Source organism: Hypomesus nipponensis, chromosome 13 (genome assembly GCF_054491055.1).
Source record: "Hypomesus nipponensis isolate SF chromosome 13, ASM5449105v1, whole genome shotgun sequence".
Taxonomy (NCBI): Eukaryota; Metazoa; Chordata; class Actinopteri; order Osmeriformes; family Osmeridae; genus Hypomesus; species Hypomesus nipponensis.
In genome coordinates this window covers 5,022,132-5,041,905 of record NC_140373.1, presented here as the reverse complement: position 1 = coordinate 5,041,905, position 19,774 = coordinate 5,022,132, and the positions used below count along the sequence as shown (strand labels likewise).

Genomic DNA, 19,774 nt, shown 5'->3' with positions numbered 1-19,774 from the left:
TCATACTTCCCCCACGGCTGATGTATTGCACATCATCAGACACAGAGTGAGACTATATATATTTATTTTCTGGTTTTGGCATTGAACTACAGTAAAAGTTCATTTTTAGTACTATTTAGGAAAGAGTTCCAGGTTCTAACTTGATCTGCTTGCTTGTGAATCAAGCACAAGTATTTAAAATTGTGTAGTTAAACTAATACATGTATTAATTTACCTCATATGATGCTGCTTGTCAGTATTAATCAGTTGTCTCTCCTTCCTTAATCAGTAATTCAATCAAACATAATATGCAGAATGTCTGAATGTATATCTCAAGCTTTTGATTGAGCAAAGACTTGTCGCACCAGTGTCGACAAAGTAACTTTGCACGGGTTGACAACCTAGCTAGATAGTCGATTGCACATGCACACTCTATAGAATGTGTATCACACCGTATAACATTTAATCCATAGAGATTGATTTTGTGTACATGTAGGCTGGATATGGGTGCTTCTGTATATTTGTATCATAGAGTTTCACACATTTAGACGGCAGGGAAATGTGACCGGCTCAGCCCTGGGAAGCACAAGTTTGTGAGGGTCAACCTGAGCCCTTCCAAGAAGCCATTAGGGAGATGATGATGATGAAATGCAGGAATGACCATTTAATTTGAGCTTGATTCAGTATTTCATTTACAAATACTACCACGGGCGGAATGTATTCACTTTAACTGAATAGGGATTAAAATTATATGTATTATTTCCATGAAATGGGTAGTGAACCATATTTAAAAGGTTTTTTTAACAAGATTAAACTTGTTCTCAAATTGTAAAGATATTGCTTGATTATGTTAAATGTATACAATGTGGATCCAAATTAGCTTTAGACAAGCATATCTAATGAATTCATTTGGTAAAGGTTTACTGTATGCAGATTTGAATGTTATAATGCACACAAATTAACACATTACTTTCACAATGAAACAAGCTTTACCACACTGTGAAAACAATTAACTTCTCCTAAGAGTGAAAGTGCAGATGGTATGTGCGACACATCTCCCTCCTGGTTCTCTTTGAATAGAAGAATATTGTATGTTCAAAAATTAAATAAGCATACAACATTTTTTTTTTACTGAGTGTACTGTATCTAGTAACGTCAGTTCACTAAGTTTAACAGGACACTGAAACATAAACTTGAGCATACGGATGATATGGCCATTAAAAGTTACACTGCCAGTAGCATTTATACCTAAACAATTGTTGGATTGTAGATGAAATATGTTGCATATTATGTGTACTAACAACATCCAGATGATCATTAAGTTAAGAAGAAAAGAAAACAACCGATGAAAATAAATAAATGAAAAAGCACTATTGTTTAAAAGACTTATAGTAATGATATAGGGGGAAATGATCCACTGTAATTTTTATTGTCCGTTGCTTAAGATCTTGCATAGGAGTTCAACTTCAAAAGGTTATAGTACTTAAACACAAAACTATTGACAAATATGTGTATGTGAATGTATTGTTGTCTGAAGGGTTGGTTCCTAAGGGTGTAAAATATGATTCCTGTATAAAATCATACATACTGTATGACGTTTAATAACTTGAACATCAATGCCTGTCTGTGTTCCTATGGAAGCGTCTGTCATTTTAATCAAGGTTGCCATAGACTAATGCTACGGGGTTCAACATAGTAGTTTTCTGAAAATTATGTTTTTGTAAAGATATCTTGCTGTGATCTTGCTTTTCTTTTTGTTTCCATATTCTTTACTTTGTCCAAGATGTTGACCAAGGCCCACTTGTGCCTTGCCCTTTGACTTCTAGATCCAGCCGGTGTGGCCAGTTTAATGAAATCTTTACATTCCAATAGTAGCCTCATTAGCCTGCATTATTGGCATGGTGTAAACAGTCAGATGCCATATGTTCTTGCAGCAAGAACTACAGCTGAAATGTAATTATATTATTATAGTATGATATTTTGGGGTGAGGACTAAGTTACCATTTGACTCTCATACTCAAAAGAATTAATGGACATTTTATGTTTTGCCATTATTTGTAGATTTAATCTCCTGCTAGCCTGACTTCAGATTTTGAATCCTGTTTCTTCAGTGTATTCTGTGCCTTGTCTAATCCAGGCTCCCAGAGGTCTTTCTCTGAAACCACAGAGCCTGGTCTCAGTCACTTTGAAGGTTAGAATATGTTCTTTCTATTTCATCTTTTGTCAGTAAAATGTCACAATTACTTAAAAGTAGAAGAATATCAGTGCTAGAACACCAAGAAAACTGACACTTACACTGGTCGATTCCTGTTTCAAGGATCTTGTCACAACATTTCCTTCATGACTTCCCAAAAACTTGAAAATTATAAATACGATAAATATGTGAAACAGCAAAAACAAGATATGTGATTGATATTAGGTGTTTGATTTATCACTGCCACAAAACTACCCGTTAATCTCAGGCTACTATCCATTATGCTGTTTTCTTTCAAACATTTTGTATAATGTGTGTATTTTCATTGGATAATGATAACTTACTACAAGGTGGTATAATACAGGATATTGGTTAGTATTTATTAAAACTGGCCACTTTTGTTAGTCACCAATTATTAAATGTGTGCTTTGCTAAGCATTGTTTTGATGATATGAACCCCACCTAGTCTTGGCACGTTGTATCAGCACTCCAGGAGCACAAAACAGTCTTGTACAAGTGTAAAGCATCTTCTGTACGTCCCATGTGTATTTTGTACATATATTCATAAATTAGAGTGGACATGTATAAAATATAAACAAATATACCATAAAACCATTAATATTGGACATACTCCGATTTATTAAATAATTAATAGCGTACTTTGGAAAACAACTAATGTATCTTGTCAGCTGGATGTATACATTTCTTCAGTGCACCTTTGTACATTGTGTATATCCTGCTTAATTGTGCATAACCACTTTGTTTAGGGTTTTCTTTCTTGCATATCGTATGTACATAGTGATGAAGCGCTCTGAAGTCATGTAGTCTGGACCGGGAACTGAGATGATAGAATTATGCTTTTTCATGTGTGACCAGTAAGTTTAATTACATTTACTATGGAGCCCTATAACTTGTTTTCAATTCACATGCAACTGTATAATGAATCATAGCTCTGGAATCAACTTACTATGATACTGTAACTATTGACTTCATATATTTTTTAAGACATTCAAATAGAGGGGCAATTGATGACATTTCAATGAAACTGTGAGGACAAAGACAAAATAAAGTTGAAATGTAAAATAACATCTATGGGCATGGTGTTTAATGGTGTATAGATAAAGCTTACTCAGTTTAAGATAACATGTTTCCACTTCAAATTGAATACAAATGTAGACCTTTGAATTTGTTTTGAAAATCTTAAACATGTAAACATATCTTTCAGAAACTACATCAACCAGGGTCAGATGGCTGAGCGGTTAGGGAATTGGGCTATTAATCAGAAGGTTGCCGGTTCGTGCCAAATGACGGTGTGTCCTTGGGCAAGGCACTTCACCCTACTTGCCTCGGGGGGAATGTCCCTGTACTTACTGTAAGTCAGAGCGTCTGTTAAATGACTACATCTAAAATGTAAACCCAATTATGCAGCAATATACACTGCTACTCAAAGCAAATGACCTAAAATGGTTTTCCTTAAAACCTTTTTGGTCCACATTGATTTTAGATTACATTCACATCACAGAATCTCCAATGTCCCATTTTCCCTTTGGCTGCCACCATTTGGCATAGATGGATTCTTCATAATCTCCAGGCCCCTCAAACTCAACATCCGGCGACTCCGGGGACTCATTTGCAATTACTTCTGGGCTCAAAAAGTCCTGTAAAAAAAATAAGTCACACAAAAGTTTGTACTTTGGAACATTTTTTGATTTTCCACTTGCTCAAACTAAAATATCTATTAAGATCCCGTTTTTATATAACCTCACAATATATTAGGATACTTAATTAAGATTTTTTTTGGCAATGTGGTCAAGCTCATTCAAAAGGTCAGACGTCAACTTGCAAGAATTGGAATATTGAACAACCAAAAACTGTCCATCAAACCGACCTCCCCATCTGACTGCAAGTACTTTTCTGCCAATGCCAGCATCTGCTCCTGCAGGCTGGTCTGGTTATAGTACCTCTGGGCCTCCTGGTCAAAGTAAATACATCAGCATTTAATATTCTGATTCAAATGCAATATACTCAATACACAGAGCTTTGATTAAGTAAATGGCTCTGACCACTCTAGGTGTGAAGTGGCTGTCTTCCAGGCCCCACTGCTGGCTGTAAGACCGGTAGTACAGAATGTTCTGCTTCATTACATCATCCTCTGGGTCAAAGAGCATGTAGCTGGATGCGCATGGCGCTGCACTGCGGGCATCATTTACTACACAGAGAGACAGTATGTCTGGTGGAGGTGGTCAGGTGGCATTTTAGAGTTTTACATTTTATCTACAAATATGTTATCTATAGTCCTGCTTACAACCGTGTCCTGTTTGGGAAAATACTTTTTTTATAACAATGGCGCAATGGCTCTATGTCTATACTGCTATTCGGCTACAATGAGAAACAAGATACCTAATTGTGAGTTTGATGTCAGGATTATTATAATTTGACCACCTTTTATCAACCAGAGAAAAGTAATGTGATGAAGAAGGAACTTTTCACATGATGGTACTTACATTTATAGTAAGCAAACTGCAGATAATGGTACATAGTGGCCATGAGTTTCTCCACAAAGTAGCCACCAACATTAGGCATCAGGTTCCTCTCACACTTCACCTTACACCTCAGTGCTTCTACATAGATATCTGTGGGGAGAGAGGGCAGGAAGTGGGTCAGGCTGGGTTAGGGTTGGCCACTGTCTGTAGCCCACAGGAACTGTAAAAGGTTCAAGCCAATAGACAATGTTCTACAAAAAGCTAATTTCATATAAGATGTCTCAATTTACTTGGTCAACAACATTGGGTAATCAGTCAAACTTGTTAAACATGGTGGACAGTGAAATTATTCATTTTTTCTTTCCAATTCTACACCAAGATGCTTTCACACTGAACTGTGAACATGGATTGAAAGCAACATTTCTTGCAACAGCTTTGTTTAGTGAAAAGTCTATTAAAAGATGTGTTAATTACAGGGAAATTATATTTCATTGAACTAGCATCGGAACTTCAAATTCCGCTATTGTGCCTATAATTTCCAATTGGAAATAGAAAAAGCATGATTTCCTGTGAAACCCATAACTATGTTTTGTTTCAAAAGAAATCAAAACAATATTCACCTAACATCTTTATCATGTACTAACCTGCCAGGGTGGGGTATAGATCTTTGAGGAGGGGCAACTCACTGGCCCCCTCACACCCTGCCTGGCACAGTTGGTGCTGGTGAAGGTACTGGCTCAGAGCCTGCTCCATGTGTTTGATGCAGCTGCTGAAATCTCCAGAGTTGAAAATGGTTACAGCTTTCAGGAAGCTGCCCTTGGGGTGAGAGATCAAGAGGGTTGGTGAAAGCTGTCGGCCATATCATGTTGATGAGAGCCACTTGATTGGTTATAGCAGCCATCTTGCCCTCACCTCATAAGGTTGTTCTTCCTGGTCGATGAGGAAGCCCTCCAGGTCATATTCACTTCTGTAGTGGTCCATGTGTTGGCTCATCAGCTGGTCATCTGGGTTTTTCTGTAGATAAGTGTGGGCGCAGGATACAGCCTTCTGTAGGTCATTCATCTAAGGAACATGTGTGTGTGAACAATTAGTTATCCCCCTCTACTTTCACTCAAACGAACTTGAAAAAAACTCACATGAATATTGTTGGAGCCATTTCAGTAGCCATGGTAACCTACTTAAAGGTAAGCCTAAGTGATGACAGTTGTAGCACAGGAGGTCTGATGTTTGTTGGCATAGGTGTGAAGCCGATGATATTCGAAGATACATTAGAATAGCCAATGTTTTATTATTTGTTTTGTCATAGCCTAATAAGAAATTAACGGATTCGCATAGTTTAAGTATTTTTTTTTCAACTGGAAGCACGCCATCATCGATACTGGAGCTAACCTACTCAACCAAACAAACTGCAACAACAAATAGAATGCTTTGCGTAATTGCAGGATATTCCGCACCCATATCACATAATCAGTCGATAAAATATGGAAAAATAACTATTCTATTGTTGATTGGGTCAGCAATCGCTAATTCACAGGCCTATTTATATATATATATATATATATATATATATATATATATACGCCACATAATAGGCTAATTTCTTATTTCTGACTACCTACCTTAAAATAAGCTAAATGCATGTAGCGGTAGGGCGACCTTCTTTCAAAATCCTCTATGATCTCTTTCCTTGGATAAGGAAGTGAGAGCATAGGGAAATGCGCTCTACACTTTTTAAGACATGACGCTCGCATCAATACGCGCCAGAACACTTGGAGGTCACTGGTAACCAAGACACTTTCCTCTTGGTTATGGCTCGTTTCATTACAATGTCTAATGCAATAAGTCACGCTGTCTTTCAGAAGCCGATGTAACCGTAAACTTAGTTCCATATATTTGATGCACTCCGTCCAACTCTCTGCGGCATAGTGGTCCAAGGCTTGTCCGTAAGCAAAAGCAAGGGGCATGAGCTCGTCTTGAGGGAGAGTTCTAAAATTGTCAAGTTGCGCGACCAGTACATAAACACAACACAACAATGCAGCTGAAAATAGAACTCCTTTAACGCATTGGATATTGTTAAGCATGGTAAACTAGTCATACTCTCGAAGTGAGTCACGTCTTCTTCTAGCTCCTTCAAATTTGTTTTCCACAGACTTTTAGTGAGTAGCAAGACTGGTAAACCGCTTAGGGGTCTAAGGGAATAGTGAATAGGTCTGTGGTATCAGATTTCTACATGACGCCCAGCTGTCATGTAGGCCTATAAATGACACATGCTTTCGTATAAGTAGGCGTAAACTATTAGGCTATTGTCAGAGATGGCAAAAGTACACACATCCTACACTCAAGAAGAAGTACAGATACTCATGTTAAAAACACTACACTTGACTCAAGTTACAGTAGGGCTCTGACATATAGCCTAGGCCTATATCTTTCATTTTGTCAAAGCTTTATAACTGCTCAAAAGCGTCCATCGCTTGCTAGACGTTCAAACATGCAATAATATCAGTATTTTATTCTTGGGAACAGAAAGTAAGAGATGAAAATGTGTAGGTAGGCTAGAAGGCCCGTAACGTAGGCCTATTTTCTACAGCATAATGCCTTGGCTAACTATTAAAATAATTATGCAATAAGAGAAGATAGGATGTGACACGCAATACTTTTTGTTAGTCATTGACACAGTTTGGAACGAAAAAAGCTACAACAAACTACGGTATGTAATCCAAACGGGGTTATTTTGTTTTTGAACAAGGTTCCCACTGTTCAATATGAGGATGGCTGTCGCAAAACTCGCCCTCGCACTGCGCATTACCGCTAGAAGTTAACTGGAGACTGTCCACGTTTACAACATTCCTTGCTAGAGGGAGAGCCCCCACTTCCTTGGGAAAAGTGCCGTCTAAACTCTGTACTCCCTCTTTAGACAGAAACGAGTGAATGAGTGTGTGCGTGTGTGAATGCAGTTTACTTAAACGGATTCGGGGCCAGTTTGTACCAACTAATTAGTTGTTCGTGCATTGAATCCGTTTTCAGGATTCAAATAGCTTGTATTTAAAATGTTTGCAAGGTATATATTTGTTTTGCTTCTAAATTCTTGGTCTTATGTTCAGTGCAACCCTAGTCCGCTCGGAGATGTAGTCGTGGACAGATATTCCATACCTGAAGTTTGTAATAGAGTAGTGAAAAGTGGAGATAATGTTCGTTATCATTACAATGTGACATTCCTTGATGGAAAAGAATTCGATTCGAGGTAAGATTTACATTTTCACAATCTTTGATGTTCTTGTGCGTGCATTCGGGACTTGTTTGCGTTGCTAATCCTTTGCCAAAACAGCTCGGCTTCTCAACGCTATATGTACGCTTTTTAAAAGTAGGCCTACGTTTTATCGCTGGTTTGTTTGCATCCTCACGGACATCTGTTCTCAATGTTTCGGTAAATCATGTTGTTCTACTTAGCTCTTCTCGTCCTCATGTTTACTGATAGCCTACAATTCTTCTGTAGGCCAACCTTTTTCTCCTCTAAGCATTTGTCTCCCTCTCATGGTCTGGTTTGGCCTACACAGTCTTAAAAGAGGAGTCCCTACAGTCGGTGTGACTGGTGCGGGACGCCTCATCGCTGGCATTGATAAAGGCATCCAGGGCATGTGCGTCAACGAGCGCAGAAAAGTGACTGTGCCCCCACATCTTGCCTATGGCAATACTGGCGCAGGTAGCCTATTGCCATGCCCTTCATGATATTGCGACAATTTACATTTCCATATGTCGTTTACTTAGCAGAATTTATCTACAGCATTGTATGTCTGTGTTTGTTTAAATATTTGTAAATTCTATTGTTTGCCAGCCAAAATGTTTTTACACTTTTATTTATTTCCCTTCTGTCAGGTGATGTGGTGCCCCCAGACACCACCTTGGTGTTTGACATTATCCTGCTGGACATATGGAATACGGCAGACCTGGTCGCAACTCGAACCATCAGCACACCCAAGAACTGCCAGCGCTCAGTGAAGCGTACAGATTTTGTGCGCTACCATTACAACGGTACTCTACTGAATGGCACCCCATTTGACTCCAGGTGAGTCGATTCTTGACAGAGTAAGAGAGACAACACAAATAGTAGGAATCCAAAGTAGACTGTTAGGGTTAATAGAAGTTTTGTGTAGATCTGAGATATGTTTTCCACAAGTGATTTTGGTAAATGGAAGCCAGAATTTTCTCTGTAATGGTATCAACATACAGTTTGTGGAACAGGCACCCATTGTGGCTTTGGCTTAGAGTTAGTGAGAAAGTATTTAATGTAGCCTAGAACCGCTAAACCATAATTTACTTATTTGGCACACACAGAAACAAATCAGATGATGAACACCACAATCTCTCACAACCTTCTGAAATGGTAGCCCATGTCTCTGTGTCTGTCTGTGTTGTGCTGTCCAGGTATTTGTGAGGAAATGGGTGTGTGTTGACTATGCGCTTGTGTGAGCCCCACCCAGCTACACCAGGAAACAGACCCAAGATGGCCTGGTAGGTGAGGGCTGGCTGATCAAGGGGATGGACCAGGGTGTTCTGGGCATGTGTGTGGGGGAGATCAGGAATATTGTAGTCCCACCTTTCCTGGCCTATGGAGAGAAAGGATTTGGTAAGTATAAGAGATGGAACATGGTAATGGGTTAACCGATTGCTTCAGCAGTTAATTGAGATTTGAATGTTGACCTTTATTTAGCCATACTTGAGAAATAGATCTATAGGCTTGCTGGAAACATAATTTATAAAAATACAAAACACACAAAAAATATTTCATTAGAGGAAACCATTCTAATCGTTAGAGAGGTAGTTTGAAGTCCTTTAAGGATAAGGCAGCTTTTAAATTGTCTGTGTTCCAGACCTAAAAACAGAGCACCATCTCACACAGTTCAGTGCCTCTTTACCTTAACAAACTAAACTTAGGTCACATACAGTGTGAATTTGAACCAACATAGAGTTCAATGCTGAGTATTTGTGTCTGCTTGTGTCTTCATCCCTGGCATCAGGCACAGATATCCCCTCTCAGGCCACTTTAGTGTTTGATGTCCTGTTAGTGGATCTGTACAACCCCAAGGATGATGTCACTGTGGAAAACCAGGAAGTGCCTGAGTCCTGTACGCGCAAATCTGTGGCTGGGGATTATATTCGCTACCACTACAATGGCAGCTTCCTCAACGGAGTCTCATTCGACAGCAGGTAAACTTTGTTAATTGGTTGGCGGGCCGAGCCAAGATGTTTGCTTTTAATGTTTACTGTCAAGATTCACTAAATTGGAGATCAGGAAGAACCAAACACAAATCACAAAGACTAGGAGGCAAACATTCTCCAGCACCTAAGCACCTGTGTGAGAGGACCAAAGCTCAAGTTTGTCTTCAAAGCTCATGCAACAGCCCCGTGGTACAACTCAAACACTATATTAGTCATGAAAAGAAGAAGCTCACCCAGTGTCAGTGTTGCTTCAGTACACCTCCCATTGAACACACAGTGGCTTTCTGGTGTTCTCTTTCTATTTAAATACATTTATTATTTTTTTAAACGGTAAGTGAACATGGCAGGTGGTGCCTGCCTTTACCGGTTTTTGTCCATTAACATATTTAGGACACCTATATGGATAGTGAGGACACTGCTATAGACTACATTGATGCCACCTTAGGGTATCTTCAGGCTACTCAGCTTATTGGACTCTCAACTTGTGCTTGCATGCAATGTACATAAAGAGAATGCCATTGCACTGCACGCAATGGAAAGTGGAAATGTGCCTGGGCATGTTGGAAAGTAAATTTAAATATTGTTTTAATGATAGCTTGTTAATGTTGCAGCATTCCGAATGCTTTCCACATATCTTTGTTACTAAATCCCAGTTTGTAAATGTGTATGGATTTTTTTACGTGAATGTTGAATCTTTCTCTCCTCTTCCTTTTGGCAGTTACCAGAGGAACAGCACATACAACACCTACATTGGGATGGGCTATGTTATCTCAGGCATGGACAAGGGTCTGCAGGGTGTGTGCGTTGGGGAGAAGAGGAGGATTGTCATGCCACCTCACCTGGCCTATGGAGAGCAGGGAGCAGGTGAGTGAGAAGCAGTGCAGAGCCCTGGTCCATCTCTGGCCCCTGAATATTTGATGTAGATGTTTTAGAATAAAACAAACTTCGGCATATGCATGCAGGCCGATTACCAGACTTCTCTTGGGTTCTTGATTGAGTCTTTGTCTAATAAACCTGTCCATCACTGTGTTATTTTTGTATTCCAGTCCACAGCTAAATTTGTCACTTCTCTCTGTCCATCCAGGTCAGGACATTCCAGGCTCAGCCGTGCTGGTCTTTGACATCCACGTCATCGACTTTCACAACCCCAAGGACTCTGTGGAGATCCAGGTAACCCACAAGCCTGAGGTATGCAACGAGACCAGCGACATCAATGACCTCATCCACTACCACTACAACTGCTCCCTGCTGGATGGCACACTCCTCTTCTCCTCGTAAGCCCAGATCTCATCAGGCCATATGTTGATGTTTTTGTGTCCTACTCTCACATGACCACAGCCAAGTCATCCTTCTATACCATGCTATCAGCATAGCATGGTAATAGCAGAACTCAAATAGCATAACTGTCATTCAGACGACTACATTAGTTAAATCCAGAAATGACATCGCTGGCTAGTCTGGCCTGGTGGCGTTCATTTTCCTAACCAGTGTCCTTCCTCTATCCATGTTTGACTTGTCAGAAGTGACTATGACAACATGCAGGACACAGTGTTGGGAGCGGACAAGGTGATTGACGGGCTGGACGAGGGTCTCCGGGGCATGTGCGTAGGAGAGAGGAGGGTGGTCATCATCCCACCGCATCTTGGACACGGAGAGAAAGGAGGTGATAACCTTCCCATCCACCTTACCGTTTCAACAACTGGGATACAATACTATTAACTACTGTCAAAATATAGCATTTCGGATCCAACCCGACTGTTTCATTGTGAACTGTTATCAGTAGCTGACACTAGTGTGTTCTATTCCGGGTTCAGCGTCTGGTGTGCCGGGCAGTGCCGTCCTCCAGTTTGAGCTGGAGTTGATGAGTCTCCAGAAGGGTGTGCCAGATGGCTACCTGTTTGTGTGGCTTGAGGACAGCCCTGCAGAACTCTTCAAAGCCCTGGACATGGACAATAATGAGAAGGTCCCTGTGGAGGAGGTATGGTGCTACAATAACCTCGATGAAATACAGTAGGATAGACAGTTACTGTATGCAGATAGGCCACTGTTAACTAAATAGTAATATAAAAGTAAAGTATGGTTCAGATTTGCATGTAATGAAGGCACATGATTCAATTCCTATTCATTCTCCTTCCCTCCCCACTTTCTTCTTTCTAACCCCTTAAGTTTGGAGAATTCATTAAAATACAAGTAGCGGAGGGCAAAGGTCGTATGAAACCAGGGGCGGACCCTGAAGAGGTTATCGCTGACATGTTCAGAAACCAGGATCGCAACAAAGATGGAGTCATCACCCCCGACGAGCTGAAACTGAAGGTGGAGGAGGACAAGGAGAATGCAATGCACGAGGAGTTGTGATGAGAACACGACACACTCAAACTTCCTCTTTCTCAGGGACAGACTACACCCGCCACATCCAAATTAAGACTTTTTACCAAGTGAATTGTTTAATATTTCCATTGACACAAATTGTGGAAAGTATTCTTAAAGAAGCACAATTCTTCATGGTAAGGTTTGGTCATGTTAAGAGAAAGTTATGTTAAAGAGTGATTGATTGAACAAGTCAATCTTCTTAACGGCACCTTCATTGTCCCTGATTTTCTAAGAATTAAAGTTTTTTTTTCACAGAAAATGTCAAACTTTTTGGGGATAAAAATGTATCTTCTCTCATAACTAACATTTCTGGGGATGTGCAAAAAATGCAGATAATACCAACATAATGACTTCCAGCACTTCCTTCACTTTCCCAGACGAACAGTGGCCTAATACTAGAGGTAAACCACAACTTTAAAATATGTCATTCAAAATTACATTAGCAAATACATATGTAAAACAATTACAAAATGCATCTAGTTGAAAGTTTAAATAAAAAGGTGCAACATTGTGGTTCACAAGCTCTATGTACTCCATCACAGTGTCTAAAATATACATTGGTGTAAACCTACTCCTTAACAAGTCCTGGAAAAGAGATTTAAAAAATAGGGGTGGGGGAAAAAACTGATTCACATATACTTTTTGTTTTACTTTTTTTATGTAAGATATATTGAATCGAAATTTGATAAAAAATCGAAAAATCGTGAATCGGTTTTTAATCGAATCATGACCCCAAGAATCGAATCATGAGGTACCAAAAGATTCCCACCCCTATTAAATAACATCTTACATTTTGAGGTTCTTCTGTGGCAAAATGCATTTTAGTGAAGGGTTAGCTCACCTCCATTGAGAACTTAGAGATGCTGTACCAACTCAATAAAAAAAAAATGCTGGATACCAACATTGGGATTTACAAGAAATCTTGGTAAGACTCCAACCATACAGTGACAGTAAACAACTTTTTTTTTATAGCTTTTAACTGGTTGAGGTAATTGAGGGTGCTCCAGCATGCAGCGTTGTGGAGCAACCATGTGGAACTAGTCAAATGCCCCATTCTTGTGACGGGTGTTGCATCTCCCATCATGCGATTGATTGTGGTTCCTGTCACCACCCCTATGCAAACAGGAAGCAATCTATGCTTGACTTGTCACACCATTTCCTCACTTGCCGGTGGTGATGTAGTTGAGGACAGCGTTGGGGACATCCATGGTTTCATCCTTCACCACGACAATGTCGTAGGAGTTGATGTAGGACTCCTTCCTCTCCTCCACCTGGGGAAAACAAGACAGCAGCCAATGATCAAGTCCAGGAATCACGAGGTTCGTTACGTGCCGTTTTGTAAGCTACCAGTCCATAGTCCATCAAGTGTGTATGGTACCTTTTGAGTGAATCTTGGAGGTTGCATGTTTAAATGACCCCAACAAAGTCCCCGGTCGCCTCACCTGGTCGTTGAGGAAGCCAATAGTGACGATGTGCTGAGTGTCCACTCCGTCCGCCATGGTGAGGTCTCCTAGAGAGTCCCCCAGCAGCAGCACGTTGGGGCGCTCCTTCAGCTCCAGGAAGTGTGCCGTGTGGAGGAGGGCACCCTCCCTCTTGTTGAAGGTGTGAATCAGCTGGCCCTTGAAGGACTGCAGTATTCCCTGGAAAAGAACCAGGGTCAAGAAGGACCATCACTTGGGGAAAAAGATCCCTTAAGTAGTGTGGGGTTTAGGACATTTGATTAAAAAAAACGTTGACATGTGCAATAAGACCATTGACATCGATAAACCATTGTTTAGCATGTTTCGTGATCAAACGAATTTGAAATGAAATGATTTGGATCAAAGGTTTCTAGCACTTACGCAGTCATCGAAATCCATGTAGTTAGACATGATGTGAACGTTGGGGTGGAAGACCTGGTTTTGTCTGATCACCTCCTCCAGGATGTCTCCCACTCCAGCTGAGAAGATCAACAAAGGCACATGCTGCTCCTGCAGGTGGTCAAAGAACCCCCTGTAGCCCTCCCTGGAGAAATCAACAGCACAGGAGAGGGAATAGTATACTGTATTATCTATTACACAAATGTACTATTGTCTCCTAAGCAAAGAACAACTGTGTACCTAATCAGGAGCCACTCATCAGTTTATAAGCGTGCTACAATATACACAAAGTATCACAAATCAGTCTAAGTCGCTGTGGATAAGAGCGTCTGCTAAAATGACTAAATGTAATGTCTAGCCATACTGTCTGGACAACTCCTTGTAAGCAGAGAGTCATTGTGATATGGCGGGACTAACCTGAGCATGGCACTGGACTCTTTCACAACCTGAGACAGCAGGTCCTTACGGATCTTCTGCTGGATAAGCAGCTCGTGTACCTTGGTCCACCTGTAGAGACAGCATGCAGTGGACAGCACAGTAAACAAACCCTGTTAACCGAGACCTGACTGTGTGTTATACATTTAGATGTAGAATACAGTATGTGCATGCAGTGATTGCTCTATGGTATCAGACTCCTACCATTCTACCATGAGGGGCAGCTTCTCTTTAACGGTGCGGGCAGCATCAATCTCAATAGGGTAGTAGGTGTTCAATAACTCCCTCATCTATAGACAGAGGTGTGAGAGCTATTCAGACATCTTCTTTAACAAAGATTTTTTTGAGCTGTACTCCTTTTATTACATTATCCTCATAAACTCACCTGGTTCCTACAGTCCTCACTGAGGATCAAACTGTTATCCAAGATATCTGCAAGATTGTGTTAAATGTTTAAAAAGCATACTAATTTTTATGTTAAGGGAATCTTAAGTCCATCTATAATTTCTTCCGGAACCCTGTGTTGACTGGGGTTTGTGGTACTCACTGTGAGTGGTGGGACACCTCCTCCCGTTGTGAGCAAATCTGGTGAGTGTCATATCAAAGTCAGAAATCACCTGTAGAGACCCAACCATGTTTAGAATAGAGTTTCCTACCTACACCCAAATGGTACACATCCACACACTCATATTACATGATAAGTTCAGGATGTTTTTTCACCAGCTAAGTCTTAGGACAAGGAAAACTGTTAATCTATGGTTTTGGTTAAATTAGCCAGACGTGTTTAGTCCCAACAAAGAACAAATAAAGGAAGTGTCAAGGGCAGCTGAGACAAGCTTACCTATAGAAATGAATGGGCAGGATGAACACTGATTAATTTATGTTGCCTACAGAGAGCAGTGTGGGATCAGATTGTGGTTTGTGCTACCTGGAGGGTGCTGGGTCCAGCTCTGTGCATGGCCTGTATGGTCTCTTCAACTCTGCTACGGTCCCTCATCAGCACTGAGGACTTGGCCAAGTCAGGGATCTATAAAATTGGCTGAGGTCAAGATTTAATTTAACCTCAAAATGCAAATTATTTAACATAATATCTGAAAGGTAAGAACAACTCAAAGCAAATGGAACTGGACACATTTTAAGTCCAAGCAAATATATAAATGTATTAGAGGCAGTAGAACATTCTTAAGAGCAGAGCAAATTCTGACCTCATACTTGGTCAGCTGGTGCCAGATTGCAATGGCAGTCCGCACCGGCATATTAATCCAGGGTATGTGGTATAACTGAGCATAAAACCAAGAAAAGAGGTTTAAATTGGATTTCTCGTGCAATTAACAACAATGTAACAATGTTTTTCAAAGTTTCAAACACAAACAAAACAATCATTAAATAAGCGCAAGAAAACAATTTCCATTAAATAGTAACCCTTTAGCCTAAATTTATACTAGAAACGTTTGCTAACTAACCATTTCTTCACGTTATGCATTAATCATTGCATAGGGGACAGTGACTACGTGGAATCTTACATAAGAATAGAATTTTAAAGTGTATCATTTGACTGAAATATCGCAAGCTTGCAATTTAGCTATCTTGCTAGCTACTAACAGATAGTGTTTAGCCTACTTACCATTTTAAGCCTTTACAAGGAGGTGTGAAATACTTAAAATAGATTGTTTCATAAAACGCGGTGAAAGGTACGTAGCCTTTAAAAAAAATATATATAAAAATACCTAAAACGTTGATACATTGGTGCCCAGTAAGCTTTGTTTACTGGTCTAAAGATAACTTTGTACCACTTCCAGCTTCCCTGTTTGAGCAGCTACATTAGAAACAATGGTTCCGGTATCTTATGTTCCTATCTATGATTGCTAGAGCTAAAGCAAAAAAGAACACAAATTAAAATAACAGCAACATTTTTACCATTCCTAAAATTCCTAAAAACATGTATCTATGTTTAGGTATTTTGATGGAAAATAAATATAAAAATAAGAGATCCAGTTTATGCTCGGTAGACACCATTAATATGACATTTAGCTCTACCTTTTTTGATGAGAAACTGGCCATGTTACCATGGTAAAGGTGGCAACATGACTACTGCTTTGCATCCACAGAGAAATGGACATGCCATTGTGATGTATCAATGCACGGACACTCTAGAACTTGGGGAGAATTGGAACACAGCTACTTCTCCCAATGCCATCAAACTTTTTGCACACACTAAACTTGCTAAGAACGTGGAGGTCTGTACCACTTCAAATATATTTAAAAAGTGCAATATGGACAAGACCAACGTGGCTTTTAATATTTTTAATGAGTTACGGCTGGAGGGGCAGCTCTGTGATGTGGTCATCAAAGTTGATGGGGTTGAGTTCAAAGCTCATAAGAACATCCTGTGTGCATTCAGCTCCTATTTCCGGTAAGAAACTTTGTCCATTTAGAAATGGTTGATGAAATAATCAGTAACATTGTTTTAATGATCTATGAGGACTTATAGTCTGGATCAACAAATCTATCTCTGTGGTGTACCCATATCCTGTAACGTAATACTACATCAAATGTGTCTTAAACACTTTCTAACAACTGAAATGTAACATACTTTCCGACAGTGCTCTGTTCACCAGTGGCTGGAACAACTCAGAGAAGAGTGTGTATACCATTCCTGGCACCACTCCTGAGATGATGAGGCTGATTATTGAGTTTGCCTACACTGGAGCTCTCCCTGTCGCTGAGGACAATGTGGAGAGACTCCTGGAGGCTGCAGACCAGTTCTGCTTTACAGGGATTGTGCAGGCCTGCTGCGAATTCCTGGAGTCGCAACTGTGTCTGGAGAACTGTATAGGCATCTGCAAGTTTGCCGACTTCTACTCCTGTGCCGAACTGCGCAGCAAGGCCTTCCTCTTCACCCTTCACCACTTTGAAGAGATCGCCAAAGTGTCTGAGGAGTTTCTGGAGCTGTCGCAGATGCAACTCTGTGACCTCATCGAGAAAGACAACCTCAATGCCAAGCAGGAGGACCAAGTGTACCAGGCCATCCTTCGATGGGTCTCTCATGACCTCTCAAATCGCAAGCACTCCCTCCCTGTGCTCCTACCAAAGGTGACAGTCTCCTCTTTAGACAGTGTCATAGGTCATAGAGACCTGAAATGCTTGATTCACTTCACTGACAGTCAGTTTTTTTAAGTTAATATATTTGATTGGTGGGAAGGTAAGCAAGCAACATGTTCAATGTATGTGGAAAATATGTGTACGGTGTAAGGGGATTAGTCAACAGTTCTAGTACTATCTTTGGATAACCAAGCTATTTGCTATTGTGTCATCTGTATAGGTGCGTATGGCTTTGATGACCCCTGAAAACTTCCTAGACAGCATCAGGAATCACCCTCTTGTAAAGGAAAGTTTAGAGTGCAAAACCATTGTCCTCAACGGCTTGAAGGCCTTGTATGAGCTCAACATGCATGGACCCTCCAACATGTACTTTGGTAACCCCATGTCCCGCCCTCGCCTTCCCCACAACATCCTATTGGCCATCGGGGGCTGGAGTGGTGGCAGTCCAACCAATGTGATTGAGGCATATGACACAAAGGCTGATCGCTGGGTAAAGGTGGCCCAAAATGATACCTCTCGGGCTTACCATGGCGCAGTGTACCTTGATGGCTTTGTCTACTGCATCGGCGGCTTTGATAGTGTGGACTACTTCAACGACGTACGCAAGTTCAACCCCATCACACGCACCTGGCACCAGGTGGCACCCATGCACTCGCGGCGATGCTACGTCAGTGTGGCGGTGCTGGATGGCTACATTTACGCCATGGGTGGCTTTGATGGCTGTTTGCGAATCAACTCTGTCGAGCGCTATGACCCTGAGGCCAACCAATGGACCCTCATAGCACCAATGCATATGAGGAGAAGTGACGCCAGCGCTGCCACACTCAATGGACAGGTGGGTACAAGCAGGAGACCGCAGACTGTAGGAGACAATTCTTATTACATCCGTTAAGGACTTTATTAAAACTTGTCAATAATGCCTGAATGTTATGGGGGCACTTCATGGGTCAGGTCTACATTTGCGGAGGCTTCAACGGGGAAGAGTGCCTATTCAATGCAGAGAGCTACTGCCCCAACACCAACCAATGGACCCTGATTAAACCTATGAACTGCCGACGGAGTGGGGTTGGGATTGCTGTTTACCACGATCAACTCTATGCGGTAGGTCTCACCACACATATTAGGTGGAGGCTTTAGAGCTGAACAAACAACTGGTTGCAGGCATAAGAGGGGTGTGTATTTGTTTTTTTTTTAAATGACTGAACATTGAAGATACAGTGATAAAATAGAACGCTGTGCTTTACCCGAATTAATGAGTTGACCTTCAAAGATTAAGAGCGCTCTGTTCCTTATTGTGATTAACAGGGATTGATTTCAATTCATACTTTTCATATCCAACTAGGTTGGAGGTTTTAACGGTGCAAACCGTCTCAAGACTGCAGAGGTGTACAACCCACTTATCGACAGCTGGCGTGCCTTGCCTTCAATGTTCAACCCTCGTAGCAACTTTGGCATTGAGGTGGTAGACAACATGCTCTATGTTGTGGGAGGATTCAACGGCTTCAACACCACCTTCAACGTGGAATGCTACAACGATAAGACGGATGAGTGGTATGATGCCCAGGACATGGCTATCCTTCGGAGTGCTCTCAGCTGCTGTGTGGTTCCTGGCCTGCCAAATGTAGCAGATTACATAGTCCCACGTGACAGCCCACTGGCCTGTGGTGAAGGAGGGAGCACACCTGCTTCTGGGCATGTGTGACTGATCCTGCAGAATGACCCTGCCAGATGCCTAGTGACCTTCAGAATATTCAAAAAAAACGTAAACATTTTTTTTTTTTTACATATTCTATAGTAATTTTGCCACTTGTGACTATTTTATACTAAAGCCTAGGAAGCACACATAGGAAAATCACTAACTGCATATTAAATACTCTTGAATTGAAATATTCTATAACTGCATTTTGTTACATCTTTACACAACATAAAATGTACATTATCGCTATATGAAATATCTTTTTATTTCAGATGAAGAACACTTACAGCAAGCTGTGCTTCATAAAACGTTTACATGAAGGTCATTTCATATTTCACTTTACTGAACATATAAGACAGCAGAAGGAATAGGGCATTGTTTTGATACTTAATTTAGATGTAATTAATATAATTTTGCCAATCCATTAAAGCAAACAAGT

General features: G+C 40.8%; 4 protein-coding genes across 13 annotated transcripts; 2 read left to right on the top strand and 2 right to left on the bottom strand.

Annotated features, from left to right (window-relative positions):
- Window positions 1-2,792: 2,792 nt before the first annotated feature.
- Window positions 2,793-6,944, bottom strand: LOC146259628 (endoplasmic reticulum protein SC65-like). Of its 5 annotated transcripts, none has more exons than XM_084669260.1 (7): window positions 6,276-6,944; window positions 5,569-5,718; window positions 5,301-5,472; window positions 4,678-4,806; window positions 4,237-4,403; window positions 4,062-4,145; window positions 2,793-3,831 (listed from the first exon to the last, which is right to left on the bottom strand). In XM_084669260.1, the coding sequence occupies exons 1-7, from the start codon at window positions 6,735-6,737 to the stop codon at window positions 3,685-3,687; spliced, it is 1,311 nt and encodes a 436-aa protein (XP_084525386.1). In that variant the 5' UTR covers window positions 6,738-6,944; the 3' UTR covers window positions 2,793-3,684. The 5 variants fall into 5 exon arrangements, with proteins under 5 accessions (XP_084525386.1, XP_084525387.1, XP_084525389.1 ...); XM_084669261.1 differs by having other exon boundaries at window positions 4,237-4,382; window positions 6,276-6,934; XM_084669263.1 differs by having other exon boundaries at window positions 6,754-6,876.
- A 588-nt stretch (window positions 6,945-7,532) lies between these two features.
- Window positions 7,533-12,502, top strand: fkbp10b (FKBP prolyl isomerase 10b). The gene is made up of 10 exons (XM_084669259.1): window positions 7,533-7,897; window positions 8,211-8,356; window positions 8,530-8,719; window positions 9,135-9,280; window positions 9,672-9,861; window positions 10,592-10,737; window positions 10,958-11,147; window positions 11,394-11,536; window positions 11,688-11,851; window positions 12,040-12,502. Exons 1-10 carry the CDS (start codon window positions 7,704-7,706, stop codon window positions 12,226-12,228), a joined length of 1,698 nt encoding a protein of 565 aa, XP_084525385.1. The 5' UTR covers window positions 7,533-7,703; the 3' UTR covers window positions 12,229-12,502.
- Window positions 12,147-16,655, bottom strand: LOC146259626 (7-methylguanosine phosphate-specific 5'-nucleotidase-like). 5 transcript variants are annotated; one of them, XM_084669268.1, is made up of 11 exons: window positions 16,575-16,637; window positions 16,162-16,408; window positions 15,743-15,817; window positions 15,466-15,564; window positions 15,085-15,154; window positions 14,923-14,969; window positions 14,742-14,827; window positions 14,520-14,609; window positions 14,085-14,247; window positions 13,686-13,883; window positions 12,147-13,514 (listed from the first exon to the last, which is right to left on the bottom strand). In XM_084669268.1, exons 2-11 carry the CDS (start codon window positions 16,162-16,164, stop codon window positions 13,404-13,406), a joined length of 942 nt encoding a protein of 313 aa, XP_084525394.1. In that variant the 5' UTR covers window positions 16,165-16,408; window positions 16,575-16,637; the 3' UTR covers window positions 12,147-13,403. The 5 variants fall into 5 exon arrangements, with proteins under 5 accessions (XP_084525394.1, XP_084525391.1, XP_084525395.1 ...); XM_084669265.1 differs by lacking the exon at window positions 16,162-16,408 and having other exon boundaries at window positions 16,575-16,655; XM_084669269.1 differs by having other exon boundaries at window positions 15,466-15,576; window positions 16,162-16,627.
- On the top strand, window positions 15,897-19,743 carry LOC146259625 (kelch-like protein 10). 2 transcript variants are annotated; one of them, XR_014729428.1, is made up of 7 exons: window positions 15,897-16,228; window positions 16,646-16,950; window positions 17,141-17,630; window positions 17,860-18,474; window positions 18,591-18,740; window positions 18,982-19,401; window positions 19,608-19,743. XR_014729428.1 is itself a non-coding variant. In XM_084669258.1 (6 exons), the coding sequence occupies exons 2-6, from the start codon at window positions 16,667-16,669 to the stop codon at window positions 19,339-19,341; spliced, it is 1,899 nt and encodes a 632-aa protein (XP_084525384.1). In that variant the 5' UTR covers window positions 15,897-16,228; window positions 16,646-16,666; the 3' UTR covers window positions 19,342-19,566. The 2 variants fall into 2 exon arrangements, 1 of the variants encoding a protein (XP_084525384.1); XM_084669258.1 differs by lacking the exon at window positions 19,608-19,743 and having other exon boundaries at window positions 18,982-19,566.
- The last annotated feature ends 31 nt before the right edge of the window (window positions 19,744-19,774 follow it).